This window comes from Dreissena polymorpha, chromosome 6 (assembly GCF_020536995.1).
Source record: "Dreissena polymorpha isolate Duluth1 chromosome 6, UMN_Dpol_1.0, whole genome shotgun sequence".
In the NCBI taxonomy this organism is placed as follows: Eukaryota; Metazoa; Mollusca; class Bivalvia; order Myida; family Dreissenidae; genus Dreissena; species Dreissena polymorpha.
The window spans coordinates 30,475,758-30,488,665 of record NC_068360.1 but is presented as its reverse complement, the minus strand read 5'-3'; the positions used below and the strand labels follow the sequence as shown (position 1 = coordinate 30,488,665).

General features: G+C 36.7%; 1 protein-coding gene across 1 annotated transcript; it reads right to left on the bottom strand.

The window, feature by feature from the left end:
* Positions 1-3,466: 3,466 nt before the first annotated feature.
* LOC127834668 (microtubule nucleation factor SSNA1-like) lies at positions 3,467-12,354 on the bottom strand. The gene is made up of 3 exons (XM_052360691.1): positions 12,206-12,354; positions 6,973-7,172; positions 3,467-5,920 (listed from the first exon to the last, which is right to left on the bottom strand). The coding sequence occupies exons 1-3, from the start codon at positions 12,255-12,257 to the stop codon at positions 5,819-5,821; spliced, it is 354 nt and encodes a 117-aa protein (XP_052216651.1). The 5' UTR covers positions 12,258-12,354; the 3' UTR covers positions 3,467-5,818.
* Positions 12,355-12,908: the final 554 nt, after the last annotated feature.

The following is a 12,908-nucleotide window of genomic DNA, read 5'->3' as shown; positions in this document are numbered from 1 at the left end:
TTTTGTTTCCAACGTTGTTTATGTCGAGTAAGAACGGACCTTGATCGGAAATCCTTGACGGCCATTTTAAGAGAAAATTTCATTTTCTATCAAAAAATAGTACATTGGTTTTATAGTTTTTTATGCTCCCCCAAACAATTTTATAGTCGCCGCTTCGTCTGTCCGTCCGTCCGTGTGTCCGTCCGTGCACAATTTTTGTCCGGGCTATTTCTCAGCAACTAATGACCGGAATTCAATGAAACTTTATGGGGAGCTTCACTACCAAGAGGAGATGTGCATATTATCAGCGGGTTCTGGTCAATTGATTTTTCACAGAGTTATGGCCCTTTGAAATTGTCCATTAACTGTACATATAGTGCAATTCTGCTACAACCAAAACGGACACAGCTACAACCAACACAGACACTTCTACAAACAACACGGAAACTTCTACAACCAACAAGGACACTTCTACAACCAACATGGACACTTCTACAACCAACACGGACACTTCTACAACCAACACGGACACAGCTACAGCAAACACTGACTCTTCTACAACCAACACGGACACTTCTTCAACCAACAAGGTTACAGCTACAACCAACATGGACACTTCATCAACCAACACAGACTCTTCTACAACCTACACGGAAACTCCATCAACCAACACGGACACTTCATCAAACAACACGGACACTTCTACAACCTACACGGAAACTTCATCAACCAACATGGACACTTCTACAACCTACACGGATATTGCTACAACAAACACATAAACTTCTACAACAAACACGGATACTGCTACAACAGTGAAACTACTGCAGCCAACTGGGAATTTTCATCAACCAACAAAAGAACTTCTCCAAATAACACAAAAACTTCTCAAATAAACACAGATACTTCTACAATCACAACAGAAGCTTCTCCAACAATCACGTAAACTTCTAAAACTAGCACGAAAACTTCTCCCACCAACATGGAAACTGCTGCAAATAACACGCAATATTTTTTATCAATTAAGGAAATGTTTGCAACCATCAAGGCATCTTCTTGTATATTCACTGAAGCGGAAGCTCCTCCGACTAACTAACCACCGATCAAGCACTTATAACATACAGACCACTGCTAAAGCCACCACTGTGTGTGTGTGTGTATGTGTGTGGGGGTGTGTGTGTATTTCGAAGTTTATGAGGTACTTCCGCGTCTGATTCTGAATTACTCCTGGAGTGTGTCACGGCAATCCTAGTTAATTAACTATTTAACTCACAAACGCTGGGATGGAATTTGAATTATAGCTGCAATTTCCAGCTGTTTCTTTTTTTTAATGAAAGTAATTTTTTAATTTGTGCGTGATCTTTTACTGTGGAGGGGGGTGGCAGTTTACCAGGACAAAACTCCACCTGACTGCTAAAGTGAGCACCAAAACTCGCATGCTTACGGAATCGGGGATAGCACCTGGGTCGCCTACTTGAGAGTGCGTGTACCAAACACTGCGCCATAGCAGCTAAAGGCACTGCTTACTTTCAGCACCAAAATGTAATCAAAAACTAGATATTCGATGGATTCCAAATGATTTTTTTTTTTCAACGCATCTATCGAATCTTATTCGATTTGATATACATTCTAACGATAAAACCAACAACTGTTATGGTGTTATGCTTCAATTGATAATGGTAAAACGAGCAATTTGGTTGTATATATACTGCTTTGAACAGAGTGTGAAAAACTGTTTCAAAGTCGCAACACACGGTCGCTTAACCCATTTATGCCTTGCGTCTAGAAAAAAGGCCATGGCAAACAGCGTAGACCCAGATGAGACGCCGCATCATGCGGCGTCTCATCAGGGTCTGCGCTGTTTGCTTAAAGGAATTTCTGTAAGAAATATTCTAAATATAGAAATAAGTATACTAGAAATCCCTTATTTTGGAAATAAATTGATCCAATTTAGAAAGATGGGAGAGTCCACTAGGCATAAATGGGTTAAACCTGCTTCCACTATTTATCCCCAATACTTCCAGCTCGATACTACAAACCATACAGATAAGTATATTTTGTGAATTCGTCTTTAACAATATTTCGCAATATTAACTAGAGCTTTGTCATAGACGTGAAGTATACCCCCACATGCCGCATCGACACAGACTATTTTGCATGCTGTCTTCACAAAACGAGAGAATCTAATTTATGGTGATTTTTAAGAATTATTATGTCATAATCATTTATAACCATTTTGACCTTTGAATTCTTGAATTCTTTCACATGATACGCCGTCCAATGACTGTGAACAAAGCTAATGTACAGAGCCATTTTAAAATCTCACAATGAATGACATAGTTATGGCCCGGACAAGATCATTTATTGCCATTTTTGACCTTTGAACTTAACGTGTGACCTTGACCTTGGAGATATCGACATAATTCTTTCGTGCGACACACCGTCCACTGATGGTGAACAAAAGAGCCAAATGATTTTAAAATCTCACAATATTTACAACATAGTTATACAAGCTCATTTATTGCCATTTTTGACCTTTTAACTGAAAGTGTGACCTTGACCTTGGAGATATCAATGTACCGGTAATTCTTTTTACTCGACAAATGAACGACAGTTATGGCCCGGACAAGCTCATTTTAGGCCATTTTTGACCTTTGAACTCAAAGTGTGACCTTGACCTTGGAGATATCAACGTAATTCTTTTGTGTTACACACCGTTCAATGATGGTGCACATATGTGCCAAAGGATTTTCAAATCTCACAATAAACAACATAGTTATGGCCCGGACAAGCTCATTTATGGCCCTTTTTGACCTTTGAACTCAAAGTGTGACCTAGACCTTGGAGATATTGACGTAATTCTTTCGTGTGACACACAGTCCAACGATTGTGAATAAATGTGCCAAATGATTTTAAAATCTCACAATAAATGACAAAGTTATGGCCCGGACAAGCATTTGACCTTTGAACTCCAAGTGCGTCCATGACCTTGGAGATATCGATGTTTTTTTTCACACGACACACCGTCCCATGATGGTGAACAAATGTACCAAGTCATTTTAAAATCTAACGATAAATGACATAGTTATGGTCTGAACAAGCTTTTGGTTTAAAACACACTAAGTGACCCTGTGACCTAGTTTTTGACCCGGCAAGACCCATATTCAAACTTGGCCTAGAAATCATCTAGATACAACTTGTGACCAAGTTTGGTGAATATTGGATGAAATTTCGGGACAGACTGACAGACCGACAAAGTGACTCCTATATAGCCCCCATTACCAATGGTAATGGGGGTATAATAACCGGCAAAAGTGCATACATGTATTTGAAGGAAATATAAATACATATTTTGAATGTCTACAATGTTCCTCCAGGATTCTTAGATCGACAAACGTATGGATATACAAGTACACTTCTTACCATCTACCCAAAATCTCATAAATAGTAATATTGTACATAGTTATTTGGTTTGATACGAAACACATTGTTTGTAAACACCTTTATTTCTACAAAACATTGTATACAAACGGCAATATTTACAAATATTGGTGAAACAAAAAAGGGGTGTGAAATAGGGTATCCAATCAAATAAAACAGCATACCAATAACACATCATTTATGTTTGTAAACTCAACGTTTTATTACTTTTCACAAATCCAGGCTTAACACGAAACTATTGTATCTTACATTGAAATGTGAAGCAGATACAACCGTTACAAGATGAACCCTTGAATTTGTTTTAAATTAAATTTTCATATGCTTTTAACATGTAACTGACTGTTGCTTATTTCAGGCTTATTCAATCTTTTTATTAACGTTCAACATATCAATATACTATAAATGCATGGCTAGTTTTGTATAATTTCTGAACAATCATATACCTTTGATAATCTCTAAAGAATAATAAAATATGAGATGTGTTTGTCAGACACACAATGCTCCCTACTGCGCCACTTTGAATATATATTTTTTTTCATTACATCCCTTTAAAAATATTACTTCCATTGTGAAAATGATCTGTACCTGCAAAATGATAAATAGAAATTATCTCCCTTTAAAGCTTGTTACTTCCCTTGGATGTTGTTATTTTACCTTTGACCTTGACCCTTCACCACTCAAAATGTGCAGCTCCATGAGATACACATGCATGCCAAATATCAAGTTGCTATCTTCAAAATTGCAAAAGTTATGGCCAATGTTAAAGTTTTCGGACGGACGCACAGACTGACAGTTCAACTGCTATATGCCACCGAGGCATGAAAAGTAAATCTGAAAATTTCAAGTGCAATATTTTTAAATGAAATATTTCTGTCACAAAAACTAGTTCTGTTTTTTTTTAAAGAAATAACAACAAACTGTTCGATTCACCAGTATATAACTGTTCATGAGGGTTTGTATGTGTAGTGGTACACAAAAGCACAATTATGATTAATCCTTAGATTTACTGCAAACACGGACTCTAGATTACAATCAATATACACTCCGTGCTGCAAACAATTGGACTAACAACCCCATGGCTTTGTTATACATTTCTGCCAACTGGGTAATTTCACCAACATCAAACATAACCTCTATCTCATGTGTACAAATAAAAAACAGAACAAATGAATGATACAAAATATCACAATTATTATGAGTATAACTGAACCATACAGTCTAAACACTCATTTAATACAATATGACCATCTATAATTGCAGATGTTTAAGATCTCATGCTATTTGATACTATAGATCTACCCAATATTGTTGAGGAATTTCGCAGATCTTGATGTTTACTATTATAAACCATACAGGAAACGTGTAAAAAATATAGGCACAACATTGAAGCATTTATCCTCAACATACCATATACAAGAACTACCAAATGATTTATAATTATTTCAATTATAAGGAAAAAATAAGAAACAAGAGCTATCTCCATAGGATGACATATGCCCCCGAAAAACACCTTCATAGTTGTGAAAGACAGCTAAATAACAGAACCAATTTTTGAAACCTAAATTCTGACAATAACTTCAAGGTCATGGCCACAGGGGTCAATATTTGTGTGTGTTTGGAAAGGTGTTTTCCAAATACACATGCATACCAAATGTGAAGGTTATACTTCAAGAGACACAGAGTTATATTAGCATTTTTCAAAACCTAAACGCTGATTTCAAAACCTAAACACAGGCCCAAGGGTTAAGGTCACAGGGGTCAAAATTTTTTTTGGTTATTGAAAGGTCTTGTCCATATACACATGAATACCAAATATGAAGGTTACATCTGAAGCGACATAGAAGTCATGAGCATTTTTGAAATCTAAACGTAGATTTTGAAACCTAAACGCAGACCCTAAGTTCAAGGTCAAGGGGGTCAAAATTTGTGTGCGTATGGAAAGGCCTTGTCCATATACACATGTATACCAAATATGAAGGTTACATCTGAAGCGAAAAGCAGATTTCGAAACCTAAACGCGGACCCTAAGTTTAAGATCAAGGTCAAAGGGGTAAAAATTTTTATGCGTATGGTAAGGCCTTGTCCACATGCATACCAAATATGAAGGTTATATCTGAAGCGACAAAGAAGTTATGAGCATTTTTTTTTAAAGTGTGACAGACAGACAGACAGTGCAATCACTATATGCGCACCTTCAGGGGCATAACAATTCAAACACAATGCAATAACTTTGTCATATAAGAAATGCTATAATATGGCATCAATTTCAGCCAAATGCCTGTAATACATTAATAAATAAAGACTGCAGGGTTTTAGTTTCTGTGAAGGAGGTTTTACATCATCAACATCAACAAGTGATATCAGTGAAAGGGGCAGGATTAGAAGCACGATTTATACATCAGGACATTGGTGCTGCACTAGACTTCGCTGTAGACTTTTCTCTTAAACTCTGTGACTCTCTCTTTAATACGTTCAAAAGGGTCTGTGAACTTTCCAGTATCTGAAACAGGAATTTTTTTTATTGGTACATTGTATATTGTATATGTTATTGTTTTTAAAACGTGAGGAAAACCATCTAAATATAGTGTTGTATCTGATGCATCTGATTTACGAGTTGTTCTTCATGCATCTGAGGAGAGTTCCTCTTAATGCATCTGAGTACAGTGTTGTTCTTAATGCATCTGAGCAAAGTGCTGTTCTTAATGCATCTGAGTAAATTGTTGTTTTTAAAGGATCTGAGTTTAGTATTGTTCTTAAAGGGACTGTCAACCAGATTGACGGTTCCTTTAATGCATCTGAATAAAGTATTGTTTTGAATGCATCTGAGTAAAGTTTTGTTTCCATCAGCCTTTGCAGTTCACACAGGCTTCTCCAAGACAAGTTGAATTTTTTTTTCTGCACTTTTGTTGCTCTCTTTTATTTCAAGGAACATTCTTCAAACCATGCTAAAGACAATAAGAGCACCGCATAACCAGTGCCAACGCTCAGCTGTGGGTGCAGTTTTCAGTAAATGAAAGCTTGTCAGAATTTTTTATATTTTTTTTTAGAGGTCACAGTGACCTTGACCTTTGACATAGTGACCCAAAAATAGGTGTAACTCATCAAGGTGCATCTACATATGAAGTTTCAAAGTTGTAGGTGGAAGCACTTTGATTTTAAAACAAAATGTCAAGGTTTTAGCACGCCGCGGACGGCACGACGAGCTGGCTATGACAATACCTTGGGTTTTCTCCAAAATTAGCCGAGCTAAAAAAATCTTAAAGAAATGAGGTCCAATAACCTTTAACAGACCTCACCAGATTTTATTGGACCTTATTCTTCTTTGACCAATCAATAGAAAATACCTTTTATAGAGTTAATTTTTATCAATATGAGATTCACAATGGTTTACAATTCTAAATACAAAAAAACAACAACTAAATTTAATCATTTCCTGTTAAAACCTTATTATGGTAAAAGTTTCACTTAAATTTAAATGAATAAAAAAACACACAGTTCTATCTATCACATGTCCTCAAACAAGTTAGATTAAAGATCATGTGAAGAAAATACCTTCATGTATGCACCCTCAGTTTCAGCGATGGTTTTGTCGAACTCATTTCTTGAAGCCATCTTTTTACTGAGGCTCTCATTGACCTTTGCCAGGCGCTCTGTCAGGATTCGAATGTCATTTTGCAGTTTTTGTTTCTCCTCTTCTTCTTGAAGAATCTGCTTGTGGACTTCATCCCTCTTTGCACAAAGGTCATTAATGCCTGAAATCAGGTTAATTGTAATTATATCCCATAAAGTGTGATTGAAATTGGAGCACAAACATTTCTTGCGCCAAATATAAATAAACTATCATGCATTACATTATTAGTATTATTAATACATTGCCCTGGGTCAAAAAGAGGCCATGATACGAATTTATTTCAAATTATATCTGATAGAATACAGTTTTTTTTTCAGAATTATTGTAGCAACATTACTAGATACAGCTATACTGCATTAAACAATGGTCATGTTCTTGTATTCATTCTGTCCTAAAGCCTCAATCAGAAATAAATGTCATGAAGTATTATTCATCTTTAATTTGAATGTTTGTTTTAAGACATCTGCATTATTAAAATTAAAATATACAGAATATAGAAACATTATATCATATAACACCATCAACACAATTGATAACTAGTATTTACATGTATTATTATTGCCGACAATTAACATTTGAAAAAAAAAGCAACAAATATAAAGACCAAAGGTTAAAAAATATGTTTATAATGACTCATACTAGTAGTCATATATTTATAAAATATTGGTGATGTAACAATTTTATGAAAATTACCCTTGACTCAACAAGCATATAACATATAGATTGACAGACACACAACTGGGGTCATTATTTAACAATTACTGAATTGCAAACATAAAATATGTGCACCGAGCAAATTAGTTGCAATAATTCAACTCTCAGCTTTATAACCCAAAGGGTTGCTGAAAGTTGCAATGCGCCGTCTATTGTACAAAGGTGCACAATTTTATGACCACTGCAGAGGCTAAGGAACACTGATACTGCTAAAACATTTACCTGTCTAAGGCACAAACTAATGCAAATGGTACCATTAACTTCATTAAATTTAAAGCAAGAAATAATTGCTTTTTATTTACCTTCTTATTCTTTCATACGCTCTATTCACCATATTGGGAACTGGTTATAGTGTTATTTGATGTAACCAAGTCAATAACGATGTCGAACAGTTGTCGAATATTTACACTGTTTGAAATTTTAAAATGAAAATGTCAGCAAGAATAGTATGTTAAAATATTGTCTTTTTATATAGGTTGCATGCAAAGGATAACGACCGTAGGCTGCCATTCAGGTAAATTAAAAAGGGCTGAATTAAATGGGTTTTTGAAATTTATTCATTGCTTTCCTTAATTTGCAACCAACGACGTCTGTTTAGTGATGCGCAAAAAATCTGTGCGCAAACTGCGATTTTGTTTATGAAGGGGTGCATATGGACTATGAGTAAACAATAAGGTAATATTTTGTTTTTAACTTGTTTAATTAACACAGTAAACTTTTCATTTATTGCATGAGCAGAGTTGGATTAGATCGGATTGGAAAGTAGTTTAGGCAGAAAAAGTATTTGAACGGAGTTTAATCTGATTTTACAAATGCCAGGGGTTTTTCTGCCTACTTTGGGAAAAGGAGTCTGACCAAATTGGGAATTTTTATCAACAAAATTTCCCATTTTGGGAATTTTTGTGTCGTGAAACGGCTCATTTTGGGAAAAAAAAGAATTAATCATGCTTAAATAAGTCTGTGGTTTAACAATTTTCTTTATATAAACACATGCAAAACAAACACTGCCCAAACACAAGTTACAGCAACCTTTTTTTTGGCCGAGCTAAAATAGAGCCATGGGTATTTCATTTCATACTTTAATGTATTAAATGACGATTGAACTACAACTTTCTTACAAGGCTCTGAGCATTCAGTTGCCGATTTTGTGATTGACGGCCCTGGCATTACTTTGGTTGCTGTTACATTTTGCTGCGTATAGTCCGAGTCTGTCTGTTCAGGGTTAATCGCGGCAGTAATTTCGGAAGATTCTGAGCGTTTCGAAAACATCGATGATATTGTTACACATCCTTTAGCGTCTATTTTTCGTGTTTTTTTTTAAATGTAATATTTACTATTGTGAGAAGCCATGATTGAAAATAAGCGTCTACAGATATGGTATAGAATGTGTATTGTGCGGCTCTATATACTCTTTTGTATAATGCGGAACCACTGGGGGCTGACGAGGTCAAAGCGTTGTCCGTTTCGCTACGACGTCGAGTATATGTTTTACTACGAAAACATTGTTTAAATACACATGACATCGAGAACGGATAAGTCGAAAATTGTGTTTAAAACATGTAAGATTATGATTTTGTAATAACAAAACTCTGAATTTAAGCACAATGTCATTTCATAGGTCTGTTACATCAAATTATAATCCAAGATGTGTCTGGTTTATGCGGTTAAACATGAAATAGACCGCTGATTTATCAAACCGAAGTCAAGTTTCACTTTTAAAAAATGCAATTAAGGTTTACAACTGTGTTTAATTGACACAATTTTACAATTTCCATATTGATCTATGTATTGTTAAGCCACTGGGGTGTTTAGAAATGTGTAGGGTGACCCAGTTATCAGAAATAAAGGCTACATATTATTATAAGGCATGATCATGTCTCTGACAGCATACGTATATGCCTCGCTACGACAACGCTTTAGCGTGCATGCGTTTCTCACAGAAGACGTATTGGTTATCTCTCAAAGGCAAAATAAAGAAGAAAAAAAATTAATACAGAGTCATGGAGTGGCTGGATGTTTCCTTTGAGACAGAGGTAGTAACAACGGCACAACATGATCCGAAGCGCACAGTCGACATGGTAATGCACATTATTATGATATAATTACATTCACGACTAGGCCAAAGGAAACGATTAAAATCGAAAATCCATATATAAGGTGACAGTTGAGAGTCGAGAACCTAATGTCGTCGGTCTCAATAAAAATGACGCATCTTCACCTTTTGACAATCCCTTATACGTTCATTTTGATAGAGACCGACGATAGGTTTTCAGCATACGGTACTCTTTATCAAATGACATTCGATTCTCGTTATTCCCAACTCGCTTATCTCGAAACTCTGCTTATGTCAAAGTAAATCCCATGTTCCAACTTCGATCATTATTTATCTCATACGGATTTTGATTTTTACATTGTATATATCAAAGCGATTTTCTTGAAAATCGGTAATCGTCAACTAATTTTGAGGTGAATTTCATGTTCGTATACATGATTGTACCTGTAAAATCCACACCTGTAACAGCCGTACGGTGTGGAAAGTAGGACCCCAATGGCACAAATCCGCAATTGCATAATCAATATATTGTTGTAAAGTTGTGGCAGTGGGTTTCTGTCACAGGTTATTATTAACTGCGTACATGACGGCCGGTAAATTTACTTCGTGTTACAATGCGGTTAAGGCCCAGTCTCACTATGATGCCGGCGGAGCCCCAGTGCGTGATCAGGCATCTACCGGGATGAACCGGGGCCCTACCGGGATGAACCGGTGCTCCACCGGGATAAACCGTGGACGACCGGGGACAACCGGTGCTCCACCGGGAAAGTATTAAAATGTTTAATACCTCCGGGATGAACCGGGAGTCACCGGGTAGGACCGGCAACGACCTGCGTGGCACCTGGAACAACCGGGACTGTACCGGGAACAACCGGGACGGCACCTTAGCTCCACCGGGGCCCAAAACCACCCCGGCAGAGCTACGGCAACGCCCCGGTGAATGCCGGCAGAGTCCCTTTATAGCTACGTTACATAAGTAAACCGGTGCTCTGACGGTACCGTCCCGGTTGTTCCCGATGCAGTCCCGGTTGTTTCCAGTGCCAAGCCGGTTATTGCCGGTCCTTCCCGGTAACTCCTGGTTCATCCCGGAGGTATTAAACATTTGAATACTTTCCCGGTGGAGCCCCGGTTGTCCCCGGTTAAACCGGGGCGTTGCCGCAGCTCTGCCGGGGTCTGATGCCGGTATAACCCCGGTGAGTGCCGGCGCAGTGACGGTATACCGGGGCTCTGCCGGGACTCTGCAGGCTTTCACCGGGTTCAACCTTTTCGTTTGGATGTTCATGCGCACAGTCAAGCACGGCATCTTTTGCACTGGGAAATGGCAGTCTGCAGTAACTGAAAACTGCATGTGATATGTCCAGAAATGGATACAGAAACTTCGTTGAGCAACCCATACATTATATTTGTACTTCGTTGCGCAACCAATACATACTCTGTGCGAAACTTTTACATAAAACGACTTGTAATTTCCTTCGAAACAAAGAATTTGCATAATTAAAATATATGTTCGTAACCTGTTTTGTACTTTAAAATGTGTAATGTACACTGAATCGAAGTAAAATGTAGTTTTATTTAATTTAAGTTACCGTAATAGGCTATTTTAACAGAATAACCACCTTATGCATTGCTTCAAATCAAAATATTTCGACTTTAGCTCAAAATAAACTTAAAGGTTGCAACTACGCGCATTTGTTATTAGTTTGTTATTGAAAATAAGTACCTACCATTACTGGATGTTCCGTTCTCTAATCCATAAACACAAGAAAATATGGAACTCGCCTGATTAAGTAGTGTATTTACACCATGTTTTCGTAGTAAAACATATACCCGACGTCGTAGCGAAACGGACTACGCTTTGACCTCGTCAGCCCCCAGTGGGAACAGTTCGAACGTCATCGCTGAGAGTAAATGCATCCGGCAAATACACCAAAAATCTGTGTCACTAAAGGTTTTATTACATCGCGAATGAAGGGAAGTCACTCTTTCAATATAAATTATGTTTACTTTTTACGATTTTGGAAGATTTTATTTTTTGGAATTGGGAAAAATGCAATCAAAATTCGATTGGGAACGGGTCCGTTTGCTTTGGGAATGCCTCCATTTCCCGGAGGCGCAGACAGTGCTGAAAAACCCCTGAATGCATACCACCTGTAGACACTTACAATGTCCCTAATTAAAAAAAATAACACCCAACTGAGTACAGTTTTCACCCCTTAACCAACAGGCGCCGGTTAAGATGGAGCGCTGTATCGCAAGAATAAGAAATGTACTGTAGTGCTCTTTAACCTGCTTGAAGTTGAGCCCTGAGGTGGACCATTTCATTAGCAACGCTCGTAGAATAAGCCGATTTTCTAAAAAACGATGTTCAAATGTATTTAATTACTTACATTTTACTAATTCGTTATTATAGCTCTGAAGAGCAGCGCCTTGCTGGGACATTTTCAAAACTTTGGGGTAAGGAATAAAGTTTTGAACCTGTCACGACAAACTATTTGTTTACAAGATACGGAAATGCTATAAACGTCATCAAAATATGTGGTCCGGTTTACAGTCAACTCGTACCTAAGTCAACTCGCACGGTAGTCAACTCGCACGTTTTTTGGTTAACTCGCACGGAAGTTAATTCGTACCTAAGTTAACTCGCACGGTAGTCAAATATTGATGTATTAATGGGTTCTAAATGAGTAATTTATGCATAAAAACAAATGATTAATACTTTCAGAGTTTAGTTAATACTTTTTATTGAAAACTATTTACAAAATAAAAATAAAAAAAATTCACAAAATATTGTTTATACCATGGAAAAGTTATCGGCACATTAAAACTGACATTTTAAGTACTTTAAAAAATATATTTTTTAACAATTATTTTAATTCTTATAACATTATTAATACACATTATCAAAGCTTTATATATGTACACAAGTAGACATACATCTATATACTTTAATTGTAATATGTATTTCAATATATTTACACACAGTATTATAGCTTTACAATATGTACACAAGTAGACATACATCTACATACTTTTCTTTTAATATTTATTTCAATATTTACACACATTAACAAAGCTTTACAATATGTACAC

Excerpts from the sequence above, each read along its gene's own strand:
- LOC127834668 (XM_052360691.1), bottom strand. The coding sequence starts at position 12,257 with ATGTCCCAGCAAGGCGCTGCTCTTCAGAGCTATAATAACGAATTAGTA. Across the intron at positions 7,173-12,205 it reads TAATAACGAATTAGTAAAAT|GCATTAATGACCTTTGTGCA; the intron begins GTAAGTAATTAA and ends ACCTGATTTCAG. Across the intron at positions 5,921-6,972 it reads CTGAGGGTGCATACATGAAG|ATACTGGAAAGTTCACAGAC; the intron begins GTATTTTCTTCA and ends TTCCTGTTTCAG.